The sequence below is a fragment of the Falco cherrug genome, chromosome 13 (genome assembly GCF_023634085.1).
Source record: "Falco cherrug isolate bFalChe1 chromosome 13, bFalChe1.pri, whole genome shotgun sequence".
Classification (NCBI taxonomy): domain Eukaryota; kingdom Metazoa; phylum Chordata; class Aves; order Falconiformes; family Falconidae; genus Falco; species Falco cherrug.
The window spans coordinates 3,650,421-3,677,860 of record NC_073709.1 but is presented as its reverse complement, the minus strand read 5'-3'; the positions used below and the strand labels follow the sequence as shown (position 1 = coordinate 3,677,860).

At 40.5% G+C, this 27,440-nt stretch overlaps 1 protein-coding gene across 1 annotated transcript; it reads right to left on the bottom strand.

Annotated features, from left to right (window-relative positions):
- Positions 1 to 12,034: 12,034 nt before the first annotated feature.
- C13H2orf73 (chromosome 13 C2orf73 homolog) lies at positions 12,035 to 26,816 on the bottom strand. Its single transcript, XM_055725992.1, is given in 5 exon segments — positions 12,035 to 13,106; positions 13,109 to 13,148; positions 14,178 to 14,275; positions 24,217 to 24,342; positions 26,747 to 26,816. Coding segments are annotated over 5 exon segments (657 nt in total). The 3' UTR covers positions 12,035 to 12,783.
- Between the last annotated feature and the right edge of the window lie 624 nt (positions 26,817 to 27,440).

Sequence of the window (27,440 nt, the reverse complement as noted above, 5' to 3'; positions counted from 1 at the left end):
TGAAGACTTGATATTCAGCACAGACCCACCATTTAAGCACTCTCAGTCATACCGCGATCAAGACAGCACCAGAGGCTGTACCGCTGAGACCCCCGTGCACACCCCACCCACTTTACTGTACTCGTTTTAAGAAGGCAAAAGGGATAAAGTATATGTGGAGACTGGACAACACTGCAAAGCAGCAAGGCTGATAGTGCTTTAGCACCTCTGAGGCTTCACAGCTCTGAAGATAAGTTTTTCAAGGGTCCCACGTAAATCAAAGTGCTGATTTTTAATTGCTGCAGAAAGAGCTCAGTACACAGACATATGCCTTCAGATCTGCCACTTTGTTCCTAGTGCCCAGATATCATCAACACCGCCATAAAAGCTGTGAACTGAAAGAGCAATGCGGACATTGAAATGTAAATGAGCATACAATCATCTCTCTTGGCTCCAGGATCCATTACTTATCCCCACTGACTTTTGAACTAGTAGAGGGCTTAACAAAGCAGGGCATAAGCACTCAATTATTACGGACATGTGTTTACCCTGCAGATGTATCTGGATGGCCCAGCAACTTGTGTTGTAGGAAGGATATGGGATAATTTATGATAACAAAGTCAAGTGTGTGTTGTTCCTCTAAACTCTGCTTATTGGCCTCAGATCCTTATCTCCTTGACGCTCAAGAGTGGTGCCTTACAGATGCTGAAGTGCCTTCAACTCAGCTGGCATTGTGGGAAATCTCTAGAACTGGAATAAGAGGCTTCTTGCAATGAAAAACACTCCTTGGGCAAGCAGAGATGCTCTCACCCATCCCTGGAAAATAATCCATGCTAAACTGGACCAACCTCTGCACAAGTCTGAACAGCTTCAGCTCCCACTGAAGTCCATGTGAGTCACTCCCACTTATTTCAGGTTTGAGTCTGTGTCTTTCTAGAACGCTCCCAGGAACATGCTGTCCTTTTCCACACATTTCACTCTCTCTGCTTGCTTTGATTAATTTCAACGCTGCTGAAAGTTTCTGATCCACCACTGCTTGTACTCACCCATGTACCCACAACATTCACTTCCCTGCCCTGCCTCCCTGCTGCATCGTACCACAAGGATCTCGTGCTCATCCTGTCTGGCCAAGATGGTGACATACATCTTGTGGACACCTCACCCCAACCCAGCATCACTTTCTGCCAATGGAAAGACTCCCAGTGACTTTGACATCCATTTTCTTTAAGGTCCAAGAAAGCTGCCACGCCATTTCACCAATGTAAGTCTGCAGCGCTGTTTTTACCCTTTGTTGAATTCAAACCAGAAGTGCACTCTGACCAACGGTTCATTCCCAGCCATATTCATCTTTGCTTTGATTGATGAGGCTTCACCTCATTCTAATCCATATGAAGCTGCTCAAGAGATGGATCCATTCCATGTAGGCTTTTCTTTTAATTTACCCGGGTGCCCTTTGATCTTGTGAATCTCTGTATTTAATTATGTGAGTTGAATGAGCTTCACATCATATCTCCTGCTGCACTTTGCTCAGGTCTGTCTTTTTTCTTTTTTCATTTGAGGAAGGAGAGTGCAATTCTTGGAAGCACAGCTCTTTAATTTTAATATGCTATAAAAGTAAGCTCACCTTCAATTGCTTCTCATTGTTGATCCGTGAATAAACAACTGGTAGGGGAAGGAGAAAAAGATGCTTCTAGAGGAATAGATTTGACAGCCATAAAGGGCCCCAGTGATCTCCTGGGGCACAAAGGCCTTGGTGGTATTGCTCTGCCACTTGCAATCAGCATAAATTTAGTACTTTACAATCCTCCTCGACTGCTAAAAAATAATACAAAAAATATAAACAAGACAGAATTATGAGAAACAAAGAAAAGTCTACACTGCACCCCAAACTAGCGGTCCAAAGCACGGAAGGACAACTTTCATTTTGCAGTGAGAAAAAACAGGTGAAGAAGCGTGATACAACAGAAAGCAAAGGTGGGAGAAACTCCTTTTATGGAATTTCTGTCTTTTTATTTAGCTTGACTGAAAGTTTGACCTTTTACATTTGTACCCTAAAACATTCTGGGATGCCCTGACAGTAACGTGATCACGGTAGATTTGAATTATCTTGCTGGCAGGCAAGGGCTCAGATCACTGGTCTTCAGAGAAATGGAATTACTTGTCGGGACGCCTATACTTTATGCATGCTTTATACCACCAGAACATTAAGATCAGCTGGCTTGAGGATTTCACCAAACAGGTTGGATCTCTAACTAGAGAAGCACCTCATTTCAACACAGCAGCTGTACCGTGGAGCTCACCTTTGGGCAAGAGCTTCAGTCAGTAGTGCCTGGCACCCACCGCTGGGCTAGAACAAGCTATCTAGGTACTAGGTACTGTTATCAATGCAACAGTACAGCAATCCAGCTCAACTTGAGGGCCCTGCTCCTCTGCTTATTAGCTAAGCTAGTACCACTTTCAGATGGTTTATTTTTAGTCCCTGCCTGCAGGGAACTGAGCCTGTAAGAGGCTCTGGAATGGGCCAACTGAAACAGACTGTTATATTATGTATGCAGCAGCTCATACTTGACAATATCTATCATCTGGGATTTGGGCATCAGGAGGACCACCTTCACCTGCACCTGGGTCTTTAAGCCACCACTGAACACCACATTTCTTGTGTCATCCTAACTCACAGCAGCAATTTACGTGGTTCCCTAATGCATAAACCCCAAATCTGTATCTAAAATTAAGTTTCTGCATTAGCTATGCATGGTATAGTGCATTAAAAATGGATAGTCCTTTCAAGCTCTGACACATAAGTAGGGAAATATATTGCTCAATATGCACAAAGTACCGAAATAAAATATCCATTACCTGCATGCCTCTGTTTCAGCAGAGTACTACAGAATGTGATGGTCCTGCCACAGACTGTCCCCGTCGTCGGGTTATGCTTACAAAGCTATTAGGAAGGTGGAGGAAGTGAGGTCAGTGAGGTGGCTGACCATCCTGTGGCATACAGTCTCACGCCACGGAACAGGCCATTGTACAAAGGAACAATCTAACTTTGTTTCTCCTTTGAGGGTCATACTGAACAGGAGTGCAGGAGCACTGGAAAGCAGCCAACTTCAGAGTTCCCACGGCAAGCATGAAACAGTCATGGGTACTAAAGAGAGTTTCGCTGTGTACTCCCTGCAATAATGAACTCACAAACTCGTTTCTCCGCAAGCAACAAGCAGTACTGCAAGGCCACAGCAGAGCCCCATGCCACAACCCCAAACGCAGAGGGTTTCTCACACCAAGAATTCTCCCCATAGCCGAATATTTACTGAAAGCCCAACTTCATTAAGGAGGCCCCATCAGACAAACCCAACCCTTACGTGTTTCCTTTTTGATGAAGCAAGGAGGCTGCTCTTCTCTTTCTGAGTGTATTGTCTCACACGGAGAAAAAAAATGCATTGTTTTATTGGTACATGCTTCTTCTAGTCCAGATCTCTGCTACAGGTTAAGTGTATGAGGAAAAATCACAACCAAACATTTCAGCAAACTATCCCCATCTGTGTGACAGTTTGTAAAAAATAGTAATAAAACAAGGCACAGGTGAAATGAATCTCAAGTCCTAGTGATACAAACTGCAAAATGTAATACTGATTTGCTGTGGATCCACACTTTTTTAAGATTAGAAAGACCGCTTACAAACCTGTTCCTTAACATCTGTGAATAGTGCACAAACTAGCATTATTGAAAGAAAAACAAAAAAGATTATGCCTTTTGTGCTGTAATAGGATTAAACTGTTTTTCAAGCTCAGATAGCTGACTCACTATTTTAACTTGCTACCAAGAAAGCATCAAAGTAATTCATGGGATATATAGCAAATACCTACTCTACTCAAAGGATGAATTTTGCAGCACTGTAAAGGTGCAGGCCTGTGCATGCAAGGCGAGCACAAAATAAGCAGATTTGGCTTCTCAAAAAAATTTGGTTTGTACCAATGATTCGGTCACAGAAAAGACACAATTTACCAAATATGGTTCTTACAGTGATCCTGCAGCCTGAGTCTCTTCTTCAGAGTCACTCACTAGACAAAAGGTCTGTGTGAACAAACACAGGAATTTATACTAGACCTTTATTAAATCCTCTGTATACATGCCCAACTGTCTGTTCTCACTGCGCTCTTTACAAAATCTCTTAAGCTGTAATTGCTATGCTCTAGCCTCATCTATGTCATCCTCCGTGCTGCACACTCATTGACCAATAATTAGTGACACAAGCTCCTGTAACCTAGGAGATCAGGAGGCAGCATTTTAGATGACTGTTAGAACATTCAGAGACTTCTCCTGATATTTGGATTTTGGCTCTGTTTAATATTTTACCACATCAGCAGATTCACAGTATGGCTAATTAAAGCTAGATATGGCTGACCTAGTAATACTGCCACCACTACCATACTGCCTTGGTTCCTTAAATTAATGATAAACTTCCAAGACTCCTGCAAAATAGAAAAGCATCATCCTTATTGAGCAAGCGCTGATGCTCATAAAAATAGACTGGCTCACAGTCGCTATATGGACGGGGGAGCTGAGAGCCAGGAATCAAACAGATCAACAGATCTGAGTCCTAGCCTAAAGCCAGATGCCCATTGTTCTGTTTAGGAAATTCCTTCTGTTTCTGTTCGGGAGAACCAAAGCTTCCAAAACCATATGCTTTCATTGGTCTGAGAAATCACTCAGCCTAGAGATACAGTTCATAATGATACTGTCAGGGTACCTTGCCTTTGCAGTGTTAATATGTAAGGTGAACACAAATCATGGAAAGACACAGTGTATTGATCCATTTCAGCAATAGGAATAGCAATTGCTAGATGTAAATGGTTTATAGCTCTGTAAAGCATCCCAAATATGCAAAAAGCATTATAAAATCATTCACTATTAATTATTTAAACAAAAAACTTTTTCTGTAATTTTGTATGACTGGAACTATTCTGATGCTTATGCTAATAAATGAATGAATCTACAAGTTCACTACAAAACAGTCCAGAAGTATTTTTTTTTTAATTGAACAGAGCTTATACCCCCCACTACATTAAACCACCCTTGTCAGCATGCACTGTACCAACATGTAGCAGTGTCACAGGAAGGGGCCTTAATTTTTGTTGATTAGATTTCCTTCCATGTGGTAGAACTCATTGCAGCAATGCAAGAAAGCCAGACAACGAACAAATGAACATCTGAAGGTAATTTAGCTGCCTATGTGATAAGACTCCTGAACATGATGCAAAACAATGTCAAGCAAAGCACCTTCACTGACAGCAGTTCTGTTACATCAGCCAAATGTTTAGACTGGGCTAAGCCATACCTCTCAAGCTAACTGTCTTCAGTTCAAATCAATATCTATTGTTTATCATGAGAGACATTTTCTGGGCATTTGTGTGCATTATGATCACTTTGCATAGGGCTAAAAGGGAGCTCACTGGAGTTTCAGCAGATTTAGAAATGAAAGTAAGGTGATGAGACACTTTTCTTATCAAGCAGCTATTCGGAAACTCAGCAGTGGGATGAATACTGCCTAAATTGCCCACAATCTACTTTGTCATTTTATTAATGTTTTAATTGGCATTTGCAGTTAATAAGTCTTTTACTGTTTTCTCTGTATTATTCCTTGCATAAGAATAAGCACAGAGCAGCTGAGACCAGCGTCTATGTAGCACATACTACCTTCAGAGACATTCCACTGTCTAGAGCTGCTTCCAGACAGTCAAGGGAGGAACAGGGAAAGATTAATGAGAATATGAATGAGGAAGATCAATGCCAAATCTGTGTGCAACGCTCACCTTCCCTGAGCATGAGGCAGCTTCTTAACTGCTTCCTGGCATCTGTAAACTGCATGTTCTCCCGAGACGTTAGAAGTTAAACAAATAAAGACTAGTATTTTTTAATTATCCCATTGCTCTCACATCTCCTCAAGTACTGACAAATAAGCTTCATGTTGAAAAACGTCTTTCTTGCAGGAGAAGTGGAGGGTGATTGGAGACAAGGGAAGACCACAGGCACAGTTGCACTGAGCTGTGCTACGAAGGAGTTCTAGATCACCCATAGAGCTCCCAGTATATCTCTCTATTTAGGTACTGTTAAATTTAAATAAAATCTTGGTCAGGACAGTGATCAGGACACCATTTCCTAGAGTAAACTTCCTAGATAGTTTCCTAGAGTAAACTTTACTTGTTTTGGCCCTATTATGTCCATTAGCCATTACATTTGGTGTTTATTCACTTCATATCAGACATTCCCCACTTTCACCCCTGGTTAGAACCGCAGTGGTTCATAGACACTCTGTGGTTGCACAAACCACTTCCCTCCCATGTGCAGTGACAGCAGTTGTATTCACAGAAGAGTTCTAGTAGGAACTTCCATGGGTTACAGCTTAATCCCCATTGATTTGTGCCAAAGAAATGCAACGACAGGGCTGTGTCCTTTTTCAAAGACCGCAGTTTTGTCCTGCTCCCATTACTTACTACAAATGGGAAACGCATATTAAACTAAGGCTCCATGCCTTTTGTTAGGCTGGAACAACTGACTTTGCAATTTCATTAACTCGCAACCAGATGAAAGCCACAGTCCTCTGAGACAATTAGAACATAAAGTGCCATCACAGAGCTGGATCCAACTACAGTTAAAGCCTGTGGTGGCATTTCCATTGACTTCAACCCCACCCTACAACTCAAGATTGACTGGAAAAGACTTAATAGTACCTTACAAGTTATTCTGACTCTAATGTGTATTCTGTTCCTACCAGTAGCTGCTGCTTTATTAAACATGCTGACCATCCACCGCCACAATGCAGAGCGATAATGCCACATGTCACAGAAACATGAGGGTATTACTGCTTAAGCTGGCATGTAAAATGACAGTGTGGCGTAATGGTTGAATCGTGCCATCTCAGGCTGCTCCACTGCCCTTCACAAGTAGCCACGCATAGAAAAGAGGTGAAGCTCTAAGAGATGCAAGTAGCAGCCAGCCTGCCGTATGAACCTAGCCTCAGTGCTGTAGTTTTGTGTCCCAAAGCCTAGTGGAGGACACCATTCCCAACCTGTGACTGGCCGTCATGTCTGGTAATAAGCCATAATGTCATGTATTCCAGCTATTTTGGCATTCATATTACAGAATGATAAAATTGATGAACTTGCCACTGGACTAGAAGCAGACACGTCCTCATGAAGCACCAGTCAGCTGAGTGCAACACAACATTTTAGGCTGATCAGTGACAGACTAATTATTGCAATTACAACTGCTGATTATAAGAGGTTTCTGCTCAACAGTACTCAACAGTAACCGCTCTAAGAGGTTTCAGAAATTCACTAGCCCAACCATATAGATTAAATCTCACAAGTTCTGTTAAAACAGTGCTATAGAGACAATGATATGGCTAATCATTCACTGTCTTCATTCCACAACGCAAAGGTCTTCAATCATGCTACCTTCAACTTACCTAGAATGGCGTTTCCTGCACAATCATGGCATCTTCTCCCATGTTTCTTTTTGAGAACACCCAACTTAACAGAACACTCTGCCCATCCAGGTGTGCAAACAGATAGGTAATACATCGAAGTGACAGACGAGTGACCCAGACACACTGAGTAGCACAGCTTCTAAAGGAATTCCTCATGACTGAGCTCCTAACAACATGCACACATGCCTGTCTACCTAATTCCTATTCAGCATCCTGAACTGTATCTTGAGGGGAAAAAAAATTATTTTAAAAAAAAATCTGTCCTCCCTGAAGCTCCTCTTTTATTTATATATTTTAAAGCAATGTAGAAAAAAACATTGATACCTCACTGACAAGAGCTTCTGAAGGAAGAGTGTGCTATGGAGCAAACAATGCAGCCAGGAACTGCAAGAAGCCTCAGCCATAAGTTTTGCCATTTTATACTGGACTGTACCAATCATAGACTGAATTCACAGCAAGGTTCTGATGCCTTCCATCACATAAACCAGGACAGAGGGCTTCCTAGCAAGTGCAAGAACACTTCTATAGCTGGATTTTGGAGGCTGCTAGTGCATTCCTTACAGTGAAAAATTCTCTTCGGGGTTGAAAGATGAGGCACTACACATTCTGTAGTTACTCTACTAATAGGATCCACATCACCAGCAAAAACAAGTACAGGCTGTCTATTTTGTAAGGGTTGAGCAATTCAGATCATAGCTGGACCAACTGGATTTTAGGCTTCTCACTACACTAAATTTCACTGCAGAAGACGGTCAGGAAGAGAGGAGGGTGGAAGCAACAACTGCAGCCACCGATTATTCTTTATCCCACCACTTTAACATTGCTCAACACTTAGACTGATTTAGTTAGTACAACTCTCCAGACCTAAGCAGACACACGCACATTCAGACACAGAAGTAACCTTAAAGACCTGGCAAATGAAAGACTAAACAGCACAGCAGCATGAAACCTGAATGCCAGGCCAATGCTTGCTCGCTTCTTCCTTTATTGTGACTCATGAGAGCAGCACAAGACAAGCCCAAACCCCACTCGCACCCCACAGAGAATAGCAGCAGGGACACTAACCTCTTCTCTCAATGAATTCTCTCAACTCATGGTAATCATGCCTTCTTTTTTGGCACAGGGGTATAATCTGCATCTCCTCACCATGCCAGTATGGGTGACTGTAGGTTGGGTTGGTGACCTGTGAGAATCTAACAACTGCTTTTATCATCTCATTGTTGCCTTGAAGGATTTTTTAGCTCACAGACCAATGACCCAGGCACACCGGGTAGCATAGCTTCTAAAGACATTCCTCATGACCAAGCTCCTAACAATACACGCAAATGTCACAAAAAGTCAGTAAACACTCTGAAGACTAAAGTGTGCATTCTGGACAGCAATACTGGTAAATTCTGGTTTTAGTAACCACTACAAAAACCCCTAAAATGTTAGCATGTTTCAAAGTTCTTACTATATTTTTTTTAAGTCTCTAGCTCACAAAATGTCTGATTAAAAAAAAAAGAGAGATAAACCAAGTCCCACCTCTCACACATTGCATTTATTTCGTAACAATAGTCCACACATGCCAAAATCTGTGAGAGAAGGCTTAGAATCCTTCTGCTAGAGCTCTCTTACAAAATTCCTCCCTTGTAGTTTCCTTCTGGACTGAAATTTGCCACCTGGAAACAACCCATGAAAACTGTTTCCAAGCCTCAAGGAACAGAACAGCTCTCTGGGGATGCATAGGGACCAAATACTTTGGTTTATGGCCAACTTCTATGTGGCCTTCTATTAAATCTAGCAGTGTGAACACCTCAGTGGTAAACTCCTCTGTTCCACCATGCAGCACTTGGCACAATGGAGCCCCAAATGATGACCAGAGGCCCTGGGCAACAAAGAGTACAGCAGTTTAGCCTAAGTTGTATATATCTGAACAGACACAGAACAAGAAAGGATGAGGAAGACTTACCCCAGATTTTTTTTTCCTTCTATGACAGGAAGGTTCTGTGTGTTATATGATGCCACTTACAGAATACAAAGCTATCTTCAGAATATAGAAAGGTATTTTGTAAAAAGTTCAAATGAAATGGAACTTTGATTTCTCCATACGTACAATGACTAATGAAATGCTTTCACTAATGCTCAATGAAAACTGTCACCAATGAAACAGCAACTCTGTTAAAGTAACAAGCTTAGAAAGCAGAAAAGATGAATATACTTGGATAATAGATCTTCCAGAGTGCACAGCAGAGGGACACAATCAAACAGCCAGTACAGTTACTATGAATTCACCAGAGATGCTCAGAACAAATGAAATATCTTCAAAAAGCAGATCTGATATAGAGAAGAAGTCATCAAAAATATTAAAGTGCAGGTATACGGGTGTGGTACAGGGTAGGACTGGCATCGGTCTGTGTGTTTATAGTCTGGGTAACATATGAATTAAACTACTGTGTATGAAATAAACTACACAATATGTAATGCTTTTAGGAAATATGAATGAGAGCCTGGAAACATTTACTCATGTAAGCCATGAGTAGCAATCTTACTCCTAAGTAGAAACCAGTCACACTAGTAAGGATTTAGGCAGTCTGATCCTTCTACTGAAGTATGGACAGTAATAACATGAATTATTAATTTAAAAATTATTTTCATTGTTATGAAAGAAGTCTAACTCTAAGCTTGTCCATAGCACCTGCTGATTCTTTAGATTGTAAATTCAAGAATGCAAGTTCCCTCAGACTGTTCTTTTGTTGACATGGGTTAATAGCCCAATTTCTTTTTCAGGTGACACAGACTGTCCTTTAATGAGCATCATTATCCTGCCTTAGTACAACTGAACAACATATATGCCTAATAGCTGTCCTGTGTCAACAAATTTTCTGATTTATCTTGTCATGTATGTGTCCTCTTATCCTACAATAGGCATTTCTTCATTATTTAAAATAATAATACCTGCATATTTACTCTACTTGGAGAATACAGAATTAATTTATTCAGGAAGGTGAGCTGGCATTGACAGAGGCTCCAGGAAACTCCACATGGGAGAGAAAAATATTCCAGTTGGGACAGAGAAAGTACGATTCTGGAAAACACAGTTGATGTGCACTATGTGCTACTTGCACAGGACGACAAATAAGATAATCCAGGTCAAGGTTCAGGTGCTTCTGAAATGATAAAATTAAAACCGGTTAGTGAACACGCTCTGTGCATTTAAGAGACTGACAAGGCATTAGATGCAATGGCAATGTCCTCTCTATCATGTTAACTTGGTCTCCCATTGATTTTAATTTTGGCATTTTGTTCTTTTAAGATATCTTGTCTAAAATTGTACTTTGCAAAACTTAACAGTAAATTATCACGGGTTTGGGATTTGTGTGCGTGTTATACAAATATTCAATTAAATATAACATTGGGCTTCTGCTACCTCATGTGAAAAAAATCCATCTAGAGAAAGTATGCAAGAATTCCAGGGCTGCAGAGCTGCTTTCCTCTTCTTTAGCTATTAAGGTATTTAACTAACTGCTTGGAATATACTAACTGCGTTCACTGTGACTGAAGGAAGAACTGAATTTATAGAGATTATCAGATAGCTTTACTAAGGTATTCTTATTTTACTGGGATGACCTCTGAAGTCTGACATAGTAGGTTTATTTACAGTGTACTAGATGTCCCAAAAGGCTGTTACTCGTTTTAGGATTGGCTCCTTGTGCCTAATGTCTGCGTTGGTGTTTGTACAGAGTGTTTTAGTTCTTACTGATTTTACCCTCTCTTCTACTCCCCACACTTTGCCAAGTTACTTTAAAAACTTACAGCTCATTATGAGAAATGAAAAGTTTTAACGCACAGGATCAGGAAAATCCCGACTATATTGCAAACATATCTGATCATTTTGGCAAGACCTGATCTACAAATGCCAATGTACTATCAATATGGCAATGATAGTAGAAACCGAAGAGGTGCAGCTAGTAATCTCGCTCAGTTTTTACCGATACAAATAGAAGGTGAGTTTGCACAAGGGAGGGCTAAATTAGAGCAGTTTCATACATTTTTCGTCAACTGAAGAAAAACTAAGAACTATCACAGCATGTGGTATAAAGGTGTGTTTTCCTTTTGACTGTAACACAGGATCTAAAGCATTAAGTAAACACTATCTCAAGTATTTTCCCCAAAACGTTCAAGGATTATTTTCCCATTCTGTTACCAGTACTTGAAAGAAAAACTTACCAAATGTGTAAGTCTAGTAAAATGATATATAGTTAGGACATGTCTTTCTTGATGCAGAAAGCTGACAGTTGATTTTTCATTACTCTCATTGCAGCAAAGTGCATACATGAACTGCTCCAGCATGTCAGAGGGGCCAATTTGAGTGCTGCAGGAAATAACTTGCTCTTGTCTGTTTTATGAAAAGCTGCAAGTTAAATTTTTGAGTTAAAACGTTGAATCTCTCCGACACATGAATACAGCGAAAAATCTGTTGTGAATACCAGTGAAAAGTACAGGGAAAAATAATGGAGAAATATTCTTAGTAAAACTTGTCCTTCAGTCTCTTGAACAATTGTTTTCTTTTCCTATGGAGGGAAAGCCTAGAGTAAATTAGCTGTTTTCTTGTTTAATGTGCTCTAATATGAAAAAAATTATAGACTTAAATCTTATGTAAAAGCATTCTATTCTCCCTCGAAAGGGCTTGCTTCAAGCTCTTCATTAGCTGTAGAGAGCAGTGATATATTATTTTTGCATTCCTGTGGACTGCAGCAAATTGTCCCTCTTGGCTGTCATTGTTTCCTATGGAAGCAACAATGGCTTCCATTTATCACAAGCTGACACCACATGGCATGCAAAATTACGTTTCACACTGCAGCATCCAAAGAGATGGTGTAAATACAAACCATTTACATAAAACACCTAGCAACCAGCAAAAAAATAAAAGGACAAGTACAACTGGCTTGAAAAATGAAGTACTTTTTCATGAATTACAGTGAGTTCTAACCAGCAGCTCTGAAAGTATTTACTAATGTAAAAATCATCTTACGTAGAATGTATAGAAAGAATCAAGAGGGCTCCAGGGAAGACAGTGAAATTTCACCATAACAAAAAAAGACTCTGATAAACATACAGTTTTCTAGAGACATCAAAGCATAGTGCAGCTGTTAGTACGTCAAAGAAGTATTGTGTTCCCTCCAACAATTCACTGGTGTCAGCTTGTGTTTGGTGTTATTGATATTAGAATAAGCAAATGCAATGGCCTAACAGTGACTCTAGGCTCTGTTTGTTTCAGTTGCTGATGGTGATATCAGTGTCTGCATGTTTTTACATACCGTAGGTAACCCCCTCACTCATCTATCAAAGGCCATTTCATTGCAGGATGCAAAGGACTCCTCCCCAGCAGTGCAGTCAACATCTACCTTGCTTGTCTGAGAAATGCCTGAACTTTTGTGTCCTCTCACAGGAATTCTGGGGTATGCCTTGGCTATTTCTCTGACGTCTGGTTTTGATAAGTGATTTTCAGAGCCTACTGTCTCCTAGGAATTCTGCAGGAAGAGACTGGGTGAGGTCATTCGGCTTTCCACTGAGCTTCCTTTCTCTGTTTTTGGCCATTCTAGTGAACATGACCCTCTAGCACTCAGGAATATTTCTGTTCCCTTAGGAACTATCGACCACTTGCTGGTTTTATCTCTGCACACACAAAAGCTCCATGTCGCTGGAAGGGGAAACAAGGTTGACATTAACCAGGGGAACATAAGCAGCTCGTAGATGCAGCTGTGAACTGAGTTCATTTATTAGCTCAAGTGCTGGCAAAGCTTACGCTTGTTTCTCGGCCTCTCCACTGGCCACTGGCCTAGGTCCGAATAGCTGAAGGCAATGGAATAATAGCTGGTTTGTCAGCCCATTTTATTCATGAAATGGGGCACGGTAGGAATACTTGGAAAGAAGCAACAAGAAAACGCATCTTATTTTCTGTGGTTCACAACCACTCTGCCTCAGAGAGTGTGTGACTTGCATACAGCTCTTCTGTACGAGACTATTCATATCAGATTTCATTTCTTGCTACATGGGTTGCTATGGATACAATTCTGAACTGCTGCTTTTGTAGGCCAGGAGATTTACGGCTGCATCCTGAATTATTTTGCTCATCAGAGCTACATAAGATTTTTTTTTTTTAAACAGATAGAAATGCAAACAAACATACCTTGCATTTCTCAAAATATTTTTCACAACTGAACCCCATATTTTGGATCTTCTTTAAGTCTATCAGAGTCTGTGGATCAGTTCCCTATTTATACGAAGCTACTGGTTTATAAGAAACGCATAACCATACATACAAACCCCTAAGAGGCAAGGCCTGGCAAAAGAGTCTGTATCGAAACAGGCCCTCATACATTAGCCCTTGCTCTAATCTTACTCATCCCAGCTTTTTCACACAGAGAGGCAGTCAGGTTCAGTGAAGTCACAGCATAAACAGACTCTTTAGAAATCCAAATCATGTGATTTATGATTAGGTTATTGTTCATCAAAACTACAGGAAGCCTGGGTGCTACAATACACAGGAATCCAAAACAAAGCATGTACAAGTAATACAAAAGAGCACGTCGTTAATATTAACTGCTAACAATTCTAAAGCATCCGACAACAAATCTTCATATAAAACAGACAGTCGGAAGCTCTGGGATAAACGTACTCCTCCACCTTCCTGAATGCTATTAATCATACAGGATGCACATTGTCTTACCTTTCCTTGAATGGGTTCATTAGCAGAGTCTCTGGCATCGTACTGATGGCTAAAGGAGGTCTGTTCCTGTAAAACCTCTGGAAGACCTTCGGACGCCTCTAGGAGTTGCAAACGGAATTGAAAAATATTATATCGTTAGGAAGCACTTGAACTACATGGTCCAGGGTAGCCCACACAAACACGCTACATGCTGCGCAGAAGATAAGTGATAGCTGCTTTTCTTGAACTGCTCAAGTTTCCATGCCAGACAAGTGGAACCACAGCATTTACCACCAGGGGAAGTGGGCACAAAGGAGTCAGATACTCAGCTGTGCTCGCACATGTCAAACATGTCCCTCATGTTTGTGCTCGCACATGTCCCTCAACAAAAACAACAGTTTTGTTGAGGGACAGCATTGCTGAGGTGGCTTCAGAGCAGCGGTTTTACAGGAGTCAAGACGAAGGCCAGGTTGGCACGTTTTGGAGCAGCATTTCAGTGCGATCATTTTTGAAGCACAGGACAGGAAAGTCCTGTCGGATCATTTGGCAGGTGCATGAATACTTCTTACAGTATGTTCCTTCTTGTTTTCTCATGGACGTTTTACTTCATATTACCTGTCCCCTCTGCAGGACGGTTCAGAAACTGCACCATCAGTACCAGTTGCCACTACACCTTTATCAGCAGTCTTCCAGGCAATTTTCCATCTACTAACACAACAGTACTGCCCTCTAAATGAACAAAATTTTCACTGTTAATATTTAATGAAACACAGACTGATCCATTACACTGAACCACGACACATCCAGGCACAAGAGGAAGAAAAATGTCCAGCACAATTTAAATACTCTGTATTAAAGTCTCCAAAATTACTAGAAATTTTTAATTTTCAGCTTGAGGCATGGTATAAAACCAGATTCACTGGTGAACAAGCGCTCAAAGCTTTCTGAAAAGCAGGGCTGCTTAGAGCATTTCAAGCAGGTCAGGCTGTCTCACTAATCACTGTTGAAATGTAGGCCACTGCACTTCCATTTGCACAGCTGTAACACAGCAAAGTTGTTGGGAGTCACTAGGACACAAAACACTCTACATAAACCCTGAATGTGGGAGCAGAGCTTGAATACGGTAAATTTATAGTTGGCATCCCTATGACACAACTAGCAGCATATCAACAGATGCTGGCTTACTGCTATGCCATTGCTGGACCAAGACCTACATCAGCTGAAAGATCCCACTCTTCTTGTAAAATATATATGACAATAACGGTATTCCATTAATATGTTGAGAGGTATCTATTATTAACTAGGCAACTAGATAATTAATAACATCCAAAGAGCATGTTTTCTCAAAAAACACATACAGGAATATTAATTAGCTGACACCAAGCTCTCTGCTGCTACAGCCAGACTGCTCCTAATAACTGAACTGGCTAATTTAAGGACATTTATTTGGGTAACATGCAGCATCGTACAGAAATAGTGGTCTACGGGCCCCTTAGAGCAGCAAAGGCCAGATCAGGTCTTTTAAGTGTGATAAACCTAAAGTCCTTTGTTAGAGTAATAGCAGAGCAAACAAGATACGCCACTGAGAAGATAGGGAAACAGAGGTCAGCAATATGAGTTCCTCAAGGTCAACTTAACTGACAGCCTGTGCTTAAGTGCTTGGCTGCCAGACATAGCAGGCTAGGAGGGAATGAGTATCAGACCACTAAGTGATATGTATCTCCCAGTCTTTTCACAAACTGGTCGCCTCAATGAGGTTGTAATTAACATGGAGCAGCTTGCTACATTAGCACAGGACTAGTAGTGAGAAATATACTGAAGACCTTTAATATGCTGGAAGTGGTTAATTAGTACTAACGTGATTCTGAAGATAGAGCAGATCTACATTCAAGTACAGTGCCAGCAGTTTTAGGCCAATCATCTTCTACTCAGCAATGTTCAAGCAATCCCAGGCAATGATGTGTAAAATCTCACGCCTCGGTTTCACTAGCTACAGAAGGGGAATAGTAATACTTACAGCTTGGAAGTGCAAACATAACTTTTGAAGTTCCTACAAAAGTACGAACAAGTAAAGACTTATTTGTAGCTGTTCGTGGAGCTCTACAGGCTTCAAGCATGCCTGGAGCTAGCTACAACTTTCTGTGCATTAATTATATATGTTTAGAATTAACTCTCCTTTATTTGTATAGATAAAGAAGTGTATTTTGGTAGAACTATAAACTGCCTATCTGATTACTGATCACAGGTGTTTAATAACTGAATCTATATATGAAATTGAGGAAGACCTTGTGTGAAAAATAAAATTAGATAGAAATTCTAGTTTCCAATTATCATACTGGAATACAGAGGTAAGAAATATATTTATATCAACCATGGTAGTAGCTGCATGTACAACATTGCTATCCATTCCGCAGACTCTACTTTTGCTGCATAGAAAATGCCACTCTTCAGACATGAGTTAGAATCTAAAGTTGCTCAAAACCACATGTGAATGCCATTGTCGAAATTTTGAGTATGCATGTAGTTCACAAAAGTAGCAGGGACTTTCTCTTCAGTATCTGAACACCTGCAAAGACGATCAAACCCATTTTCTTAATAAATTACTCAGTAAGTTTTGTTAGCTCTCAAATACATTATCTATCTTAATACATTTCAGCACACTAGTTTTGCACATTTGTTTTCTATAAAAATAGATTAGCTCATTTCTCTCAGTGGAATTTTAGGTATCAGAAATCTATTCATAATATCTTACATAAATATTCCAGCAGAGAGCCTGAATGAGTTAATATTTCCAATAAATAACTAAAAAATCACCCATGCACATGACCGAAAAGGAGAAAAACAGATTTCATGGTAGTGTTTTCCTTCCACAGCACTGCAAGTCATCTTGGGAAGAAACGCACATCCTTGCCGATAAGCGTTCTGACATTCACTCCATACATGTACAATTCTTGCACAATGAGGATCATAAGGGTGGTCAATACACATCCCCACAATGCTCCAATGATATCACTGCAAACATTCCTAGAGTTAAAATGCTAATCTAGTAATTTCCCTAGATTTAATGTGCGTTGAAGAGTGATTTGATATGTTTGTTATTCTCAGCAAGAGGAATTAGCATTGCTGCAGTGGTTTGAATGATTCTGCCCACTGTGTCTCACAGTTGCAAAGGTTTTTTGGCTGCAGAATTGAAAGCTTGACAGTTGCTCACAATTTAGGGAGTGAAAGAATGCATTTTTTTTAGAACTCTATACTGAGATTTTCCAAAAGGACTAGCCTGGCTGTGACACAGAAAGAAGTCTGTGTGCCTCTAACAACCTGCCTGTATGTTTTTCAAACGGGGTCACAGACACACATATGCAACATCCACTGCAGGTTTTGTATTGCTGGTGGAGACGCTTCAGGAAGGGTGCAGTGATCTTTCATTGGCTGGATCATAATCAGACAGCTTTGCTCCATTGTTGGTGGTTCAGGGAACTGCAGATACCTGGGGAACTTGCAGAGTATTTTAAATTGGTGGCTTCTTCACATATTAAAAATACCCTTTTCCAGCAATCTTTAACTTACCACCTCCCTCGGGTACATACTTGTGCTTGATACAGAAGTTAGCTTGGGGCCTTGGCATAGAGGAACCTCATTGCTGAAGCCTAAAAATTAGTAATCTATTTGTGTAGCAATACGTAACTAGTTTGACACTACAAAAACAAAAACACACACACAAAAAAAACCCCAAACAACCCAAAACTAAAAGAAATCCCAAAGAGATGGTTTTAGTAGGTATACAGCATATCTAAAGATCCATTCAAAGAGCCTGCACTCCAGCTGAGAAACTTAACAAAACTAGATCTAGCTATTAAAACACCTCTAAGGAGTCGTGTTAAGAAAAGGGGGAATCCTTACAGGCCTCAGCAGGCAATAGCCCATGCAGCTAAGTTAGCACATAAAACAGCACCAGCTATTGTTTTATTGGATTCCTTGGGGGGTACGACAGGGGGATGCTGAGCAAGAAGGAATTTTTATGCATATATGCATACACAAAAGGACTATTTTTTCATCTATGTAAAGTCAAAACATACTGGAACCATAAATTACATCCTGGATAAGTGTTCAGAGTTTATATCCTTTTAAGGAATACAGCCTGAAGTTAGCACCCACTTCCAAGGTATAATCTTCCATCACTGTTAGATGCTGCTGCCTGATCACAGCCAGACAACTGGCTCAACACCAAGATCACAAGTGTGCCAACATATGGAAACAATTGCTTTCCTTTTCATTGGGAATGACATATTCTGGGTGTGTGCAAACATCCCCCATCAATCATTCAAAATGGCTCATTATTTCAACTTAAACTTATTATCCAATAGAAGATCCCTAGAGCCTTGTGTGAAGGGTAGGAATGATATTTACACACCCTAGAAAGCAAAAAAGCCTCTATCTGGTGATAGCCACAGTGTGCCCTGAGCTTGATTCCTTCTCTGTACAAGGCTGTTTCACACACCAGCATTGATGTTGCTCAAGTTTAATGCAAAAGCAGCTAAATCTTGAAATTATGCTTGCATAGTAAGGCCGTGCCAGCTGCTAATCATCCCTGGGACTCCAGAAAATCTCCACGTTAGCTGTCTCAGCAAGGAAAGTAAGGGGAAAGGTTTAATAGTGAATATTTGACCATAGATTACATTTTTTGACACCAGTAGCAGCCCATCTGTCTCAAAGAAGTTACAATGACAGAAGGGCTGCAACATGAGGAAAAAATCAGGGATTTTTGTTGAACCTGTGTGGCTGATCTGGAGACAGATCAGGAAGGGAAATTCCTGCTGAGAATGCAAGTAAAGTCTAGTTCAAATAGTTTTCTGGGTTCATACAACAAAGGATAGCAAAGGGAAAAAAGAAAGGCAAATAACTTCCTAAAGAACTGCCAGTATAAGTGAAAAGAAAGCAAAGGTCAGGGTTTTTAAATTGATAAACACTAGTGATGGTGGTACTTTTGGAGTTAGTCTGGGCAGAGGCGTTCTGCATCCCAGGAACAGACCCACAAATTGAAAATGAAGTTGTAGCTCAATGGAGGTGAACGTATACTTTTCCATTGCTTTCAATAAAGCTAGGGGCTTGTGGGAATGTTTGAAGTCTACTGGTGTTGGGACTGACTATTTCGTGTTAATGTGAATTCTGAAATTAGTCCTTCTATGGATTATAGAACAAGAGAGGCCTTCACATGGAGGACAAGCAGGCAGAAGCACACCTAGCTGCAATGTATAGCAGATAGAAACCACCAATGGGGCTTTTTGGCAAGAGGAAGACTATTATGACGATTAAGGTTCTATACATAGGCAATCAAGAAACAGACTAAATTTCTACCTCTGTATTGCCTTCCTGCAATAACACACACAAGTCTCTCAAAGGCAGATTTTTAAATGTATTTAGGCACTCAAAGATGCAGATGAGCACCGTGTAGGATTTACAAATGCATGTATGCAGGCTAGATGTTTATCAGCACCTGTTTGTGTCCTTTGGGTCCCCTATTTGCAAGAAGATTACAGATGTCATCTATTCAGATCACAGCCAAATTCTGCCTTCACTCATATGCCCAACATTTCCATGTAAGTGAAAGAGAGGAGTGAGCTCATATCTAAGGATGGGACTTAGCCCCAAGTAAAATAGGAAAAAGGATTTGCTGCATGACAAAAATAGGCCGAGTGCCTTGTCACATCTGACAAATGCCTCAGATAGCATAGCACAGACTTGTGGTGGTGCTATTAAAATAGATTATATTTCCACTGAATAAATTGACTTCTTGTCACAGGTAGGTTGGTAACCACTTTCTCACTGGCAGTGAAAATGTGTCTCAACATCAGTGGGTAGCAGGTAACTAACCCTTATATTGTTTTGAGAATGTATTTCTAATGCATCCCCTTGCTACCATTTGCTGATGAGCTCTTCCAGGCTGCATTCTGCAGGCCATGGCGCTCCCCATCCACACTTGCTCATGAGAGCTGCTCAAATATAAGGAGAACAGAAAAAAATTCTAGCCATTTAGAGCACAGGCTGCCAAATCAGGCCCTTTCTTGCTGATGATCTGCCTGGGTTTGGATGTTTTCAATCATATAAAATAAAATTAGGTCAGACCCTCACCTAACGTACATTCATAACGTCAATGGCCCCTGCTGCAGATGGGGACCTAAGTAGTAGCTCTGATCCACTGCTGCTGCCTACTGACTAGTAGTTAGTATTCCTTTACAGTCTTTCTGAATTTATCTTTTATAAATAGAAAGGCTGTATTAACAAATAACACTCGAGGAACTGTTTTAGTTGTTAGCATAAACGGCGATGAGTCACACAAAACCCACAAGCCAGCTGATGAGAAACCAGCTTGCTTTTCCTGTAACAAAAGCTGACTTCCCAGATGAAAAGACCATGGCCTCCAACTTATTTTGGTTTGAAAAACCAGAAGTGGGCAATTACGTTTTCCAGCAGATACTACTCTGGCACAGGAGAAATATTTGTTGATCTGACTAACTGGCAGACAGGCAGTTGTTGGGTGTGTACGACACAAAGAATACTTTCATTATTTGGCATGGTACAGCATTTCTGAGATACCAAAGACCATGGCTAATTAAGTGGAGTGATGGAACAGAATGATTTGATGATAAGATTTAATTGGTATGAACATTCTCATAGACTAGTTACTGTAACTGGAAGGACCAGACGCTCAGCTGCGTTGAGCATTGCTCAACTGTAGCAGAGGGAGTAAAGAGCACAAGGGTGCCCTTTACTCGCTCTTGCTCCTGGGACTGTTCAGGGTACAAATCTGAGTAGATTGTACAAGTCTTCTGCAGCCCCATTCTGCTGTTGCAGTAACTGAAATGACCTGGATCAGTCATAACCCCTTGCCCTTACCATGCCCCCACGCCGCCTGTTGGGGAATGAAGCTATGTGGGAGCTACTACAGCACACCTGCGCTGCCCAGAGCCCACGCCACAGACTGCTCAAGCTGCTTCACAGCAACAGATGGAGCACAGCACAGGATCCAACCACCAACCGTATGAGTGTTGCTGCTTTCAGTTGATTATTTTGATTCTTTCTTAATAAACCTGATTATCTTAACTTTCTCAATGGGAAACAACACTTGGGTAAGCCACTTGGAACTTAACAAAATGATACTTGTCCTGCAGTTCGGCTGACATCAACAGAACAGGTTCCCCAAGTATTCTCTGTAAGTACCTCTATGAAAGCCTTCCACAAGTCTCCCATCTGGGGCTCCAGACTACTAAACGGGTAGTGCTGCAGCCTCCAGAGACACAAAAAGTCTATTTAAGGGCTCCCACAAGGCCAAAAATCACTGATCAAAGCCACGGAGCAATGACCAGGGTCATATTAGGACCAGTGAACTGGTGTCGCCAAGGGGAAGGGCTTGCCTTTCAGAGCATTCTCCTTCCTTGGACACAGATGGATGATCACAGCATTCTGTTACAGGCCACTTCCATCTGCCTTGACACATGGCCAACATCAAACAGGCAAGAGAGCCAAGATCTTTCCTAGAAGAGCCTGAAAGATTTCTGCCACAAAGGTACATATTATTTGTGTTCAGCACATGCTTATGTCACTAAGTCAAGCAACACAACACACAGAAGAGTGTCACAGGCTTTAGGATCCTTCAGGTAAACTTAACTACCACACTCAAAAGTCATCCTAAATTTCATTAGTCGTCTCTGCACAGCTCTAACTTTTGCTGCAGAGAGAAAGAGAAAACTGAAAGTAATTCCTTAATTGTGTCTCTCTCCTTTCTCCTCAGCATTTAGCAAAAGCTGTCAGGGTTCCAAATGTGGCTTTTTATTTTCCACTACACAGGCTCAGCTACATGCAGTAAATCTTAAAACACTGTTTCATAACTCGCTCACATTTGGCTATGGTTTCGATGCAAAATGGTCTACACAATTGAAAAACTTGCAGCAGTTAGGCTATAAACAACACTCATTTGATCTCTTAACACCAAGCGATACTGTATATATCAAAACCCACACATATAAGTTAACTATTATCTCTGACTTTCATTCCTAGATGCTAATAGTTGGATGGAGACCTCTTGAAGATTCAAGAGCCTGATATGTTGAAAGATTTGTGCCTATCTGTATTATAACATTTTAATATGTTCTTCTCCTCCACTAGCAGAGACAAAGAAACAACTGCCATTCTCTTTCCCCTCCCACTCTGGAGGAAAGCAAGCCAGCACACAATAGTTCTTGCTGTAATGTAAAAAAATTTACTTGCTTCAAATGCCATTGCCCTCCCTTTGCTGCCAGAGACCTTGGGAACTCCAGCGTCTACCCAGGCAGCATCACCTTTGCTTCTGGCTTTGTGGTGTCTTGCAGAATGAATCTGCTTCATCATTTACTAAAGAGAAAGAGCCCTGAAGCAGCAACCCCAGTCCTTAGTCCAGGGGAGACAAGAAATTATCCCTCTCTTCAAGGCAACATCTCCCCTCCTTCCTCTCCCTTATTTTCTCCCTATAATTGCTGAAGTTTTTTTTGGAGAGATTTTAACACTGCATAATCTTTGCCCTATTTCCTGCACATCTCAGATTGTTCTGAAATTGCCAGCTAGGGAGGAGCCTCTCTCCAGACTTCAGAATCTAAGCTTCCTATTACCTCACAGTAACCATGCACCTCAGAGCATCAGAGCAGCATTATACTTATGTCAAGTGTATCAGGCTCTCATAACTGAGAAAATGCATTGGGTTCTTGAACAGAGTATAAGCTGTTGTGTTTCAAAGTGTTATCTGGCACTAAAAAAAGTAATCCACATAATTTTTTTTTAGTTGAAGACAATGCAGTTCAGCCATAACACTCTAGTCTTCAAGAGTGCAGTCACATGCTTGCCATGCTGCTCTCTTGGAAAATCCTTTGGTGACAGCAGCAGTCCCTTTTGATCCTCCTGGCACAGTCAGCGAGGGTGTTGGCTTATCAACCAGTTGGCTCAGAATAAATATGCGTGGAGTTAAGAAATGCAGAATTGCAGCTGCTCTGCAGCAAATTCTTCTCATTAAAATAAGCGATGAAAATCACAGCAGCAGCAGTTTGAGTTCACTTGCTGATAACACACTGCTACTAGGCACATAAAGAGATACATTTAACCAGTACTGCTTTTCCAGCCAGTCCGCTAGCTCACCTGTTACAGACATGCTTTTAGATGAGTCTTTCCCCCTCATGTAAGTCTGATTTTATAGAAGACTTAGATCCCCAAATACCCTACTTACAGAGAATAAAGTGCCAGTCATTATACTGACAAAACACTAGCAAGAGGGAGAGCCTGTCTGAGCAGTTTTTTAAAAATTGGTCTAGACTTGCTCTCATTAATTTGCTTTGGAGGTGTCTGGGAAAAAGGACAAGAGAATGTATTCTGCTTGCCTTGAGCCCTGCTGAGACAGCCCTTCACTAGCACTGTGTTAGTCTGTGCTGCAAAGTGCAATGCAGCAGCTCAAAGCAAGCACTCAGGCAGGAGGACATTCTGTCAGCTAAAGTGGACACTGCAAACAATTGTCCTCTGACAGCAGAATTCAAACACTCAAAAATAGTATCTCTACCTATACATTAAAACAGCTGAAGGAAGAGTCCTACAATCTTACAGCCTCCAGATGGAGATTTTTAAAATAGAAGTATTTCCTCATGTGGTAACTCAAAAAGGTTTGTTTTTACATACCAGAAGAAAACAGTTGTTACTAATATAGGGTTATTTAACAGGTGAAATCTGCTAGCAGAGACATTCAATTTTTATAGATATTTACTCAAGATGGCAGATAGTCAGAAGGAAACACCTTGAGTGATATCAGTATGGTAATTCTTAACACATACTGTTACAAGGAAACAAAAATCATATCTGCGGACAAGCGCTCCCCATAAAGTGTAGTTAGAAAAATGTATGTTATTTGCAATTTCTGAATACCGACAAAACCAAAGCACAGACCTTAGGAATCTGTTGGCAGATAACAACTATTTGACAGTGTATACAGTGCAATCCAGTCAGGTAACGTTAGCTAACATTGGAGAAAAATTCCGAGGGTTCTCACCTATTCCACATGAAGGCTGCTGCTGACTGAACTCAGCTGGCAAAACCAACTCACAGTCTGGTTTCTGAAGATTAGTTTTGTGGGTGCTCTGTAATTCAGTGGAATATAACGATACATGTGGGACTCCTCAGCTGCCCACCAATGATGCTTTAATAGCAGAAGAAGGAAGAGGAAATTGCACATACACAGTTAAACACAAAGCTGCTCTTATTACAATGCTTCTAAAGTGTCCCCTCAGAACACTATCCACTACAACAAAACCTTGCCACTACTGCTAAGCCCATTCTGACACCTAATACTAGCTTTCCGAGGAAATAAATTCTGTGGCTACATGAAGTCCCAAAGTAATTTTAAATCTTAATTATGGATTGTTCTAGGGCTGATGGTCTCACTCAGATGTGTAGAATTTTTTTACTATGGGTTTCTCATGCCACATACATATCTACACAATATTGAAAGAGGAAGTGCAAATCATTCATACCTGTTTTGTCCTGGTGTCTTTTGCTCCCATAGAGTACATTGGCTCCTTTAGTAACCTCACATCAGAGCTAACTAATCTTGCATAATGGGGTCGCAGATTATTGTACCACTGATGAACATAAGCAGTGTTTACTTGAAAAAGATTATAATGGCTCTGATGACAATTCTTGTGCATAGTCAGTATTAAAATTTTATATATATTTATACAAACATAAAGTAAGTATTTGGGCTGAAAGACATAACCAGACAAGGAAGAAATTTTTACACCAATATGTACTCTACTCACTGACAATAGTTAAATGTATTTACACCAAGCAAATGAAAAAACATATTGGTTAAGAAGTCAGCAACCTCTAGATGATATTATTCACTGCTCCGAAAGCAGAACAAGGTTTCAGTGCAGTTATTCTGGTATAATCTGGGTTTAAGTCTCAGCAAATACCAAAAATTAGATTCTGTTCCCATTCACACCCATTTTGTTCTAGTTACTCCTGAGTCATACTAGAGAAATGAAGGTCAGGTTCTACAAAAAGTCGCACTTAAAGTGTTAATTTCTTGGTTCCTCTAGATTAAGAATATGAGTCATTCACATCTACTATGTGATCCTGAAAGCACAAAACTGATACAAATTCCTGGACTAGATTACTTGTTTTTGAGATTCTTTAACATTGTTCAGTTTTTTATTCCTGATTTAATTCTGTGGGCTGGGTTTTGGTGTTTGGTTTCTTTTTTAATCTGGCCATGGTGCCAGCACTCTCAAGTGCTAATGACTTGCACTAACTGCCAATTTAAAAGGTTTTGGCTATTCCTATCAGCTGCTTTGGACACTGATTAGTGAAGTCTACTACTGCCTCATCAAATACTGTTTTTTCTGATTCTGGTTGCCAGTGGTTTCTTTCAACTTATCTTAGCCATCTTTCCCAGAATCCCTCAATTGCCCCTCTGTGACTCTTGCCAGATCTTCTCAGACTTCTACTCCTTTTTCCTATACCACCCCATAATGACATCTCCGATCATACTACTGACATGCTAATAATATGCATTACTATTGTATTGTCTTTTCCATCCTTTCCTCTGTATTCTTATCATTTTGATCCAAGCCTCCTTTTCAATAGAAACTAATTAGAAGCAATTAAGTACTTAAGTTACAAAAGGAAAAAGTTCTCTATTACAAAACATTCACCTAGCCAGATCAGTAATTTCAAGGAAATAGTGAAGTGTACTTTTATAAACAGAACTGATACTGAAATATGCCATTAATATTTAAAAAAAAAAGAAGTCCTGTCCTTCAAAACCAAATGCTATTTTCTGATAAGAAAGTTTTATGTATGCAGTGACTTGAAACCATAGACAAGAAAATCAACTTCATATACCAACAACTCAGGTCTTTTGTCTCAAAATATTCAACGGATAAAGAACCAGTAACAGTGTGAACTTCTAAGTTTCCAACAGCACACTTTCATACTGAAACATATCATTAGTCTTATTGCTGTACCTGAAGGACTGTCATATAAACTGGGCCTTATGTCACTCAGTATGCAAATGTGCCATGGAAAGCCAGTCTGACTCATCCAGCTCTCAAAGTAGTAATTTCTTCCACTGTTTTCAATGGAAAAGGTGGATCAGCTCTCTGAAAAGTTTCCTGTCTAGTTTTATTCTATACATCAATTCTACTTACATACAACTGTCTTTTATTAACAGATTTTATTGAACTCGGCAAAGATCACAGCTTTTCCTTCAGTAACTTCCTGGTGTGTAGCTACAGCAGTGTGTGTGTGTGTGTCAGTTCAGGGCTGCCTCTCAGGCACTTTTGTTTGTAAGTTAAGTCATGTGCATACCTATTTTTATTTTCGTATGCAATATGCATAAATTGTTTTAGGGCCTCAGGAACACAGTGTTGATAGGACATCCTGATCATTCAAACAAACCTGCTATTGCAGGCAACTCTGGTATACAATCCCAGGTTTATGTATTCACTAAGTCTACCTCAATAATAACAATACTACAGGTTTTTCCCACTAGTCCTACTCCTGCCATGCCAGAGCCTCACTGCCCAGAAAGTCAAAAGCCATCTCATTTTCAGAGTGATCAATTTCTTGGGCTAATAAAGCCCCAGTCATTCTTACCCAATTATTATCCTTTAGCTAAAATTAGTTATTTCTTTCTGCTGTGACCCTGAGCACTTACCCCTATAACACAAGCAGAAATAACAATGACATTCTTTAATATTTTTGGTTTTTTTCTGAATAGGTTTAAAAGAAGACAGGTTATGTCTCCTCTCCCATATGTGGTTCTTGCATCCCATGATTATCATACTCATCCCAAAAAAACCTGCTCCATTTCAATTTCTTGAACACCTTGTACATTCTCAACTGTCAGACAGCACACAGAACAACAGTATTAACACTTCTCTCTCTCTTCTGGGAAGACCTCATACAGCGCTATTACTACAGACTTCCAGGTCGTTTAGGTCTTTATGTTCATCATGCTGACACGCTCTCTAAATTATGCCTCTTAATAAGCAAATTTTCACTTCTTCCCAATGTTTATATTGAACATGCACATGTACTCATGTAGGTGTGCATGAGTCCAGTAGGACTGAATTTGGTGAACTTTCCAGTTCAACTCAATGTTCCAGACTTGCCATACGACTGTCTCTGTTCATCAGCTCTTCACCCACTTTCCAGTTTTTGAACCAGGGACCATCTTTTTTTAGTTTTACTTGTACGTTCTCATGTTACCCA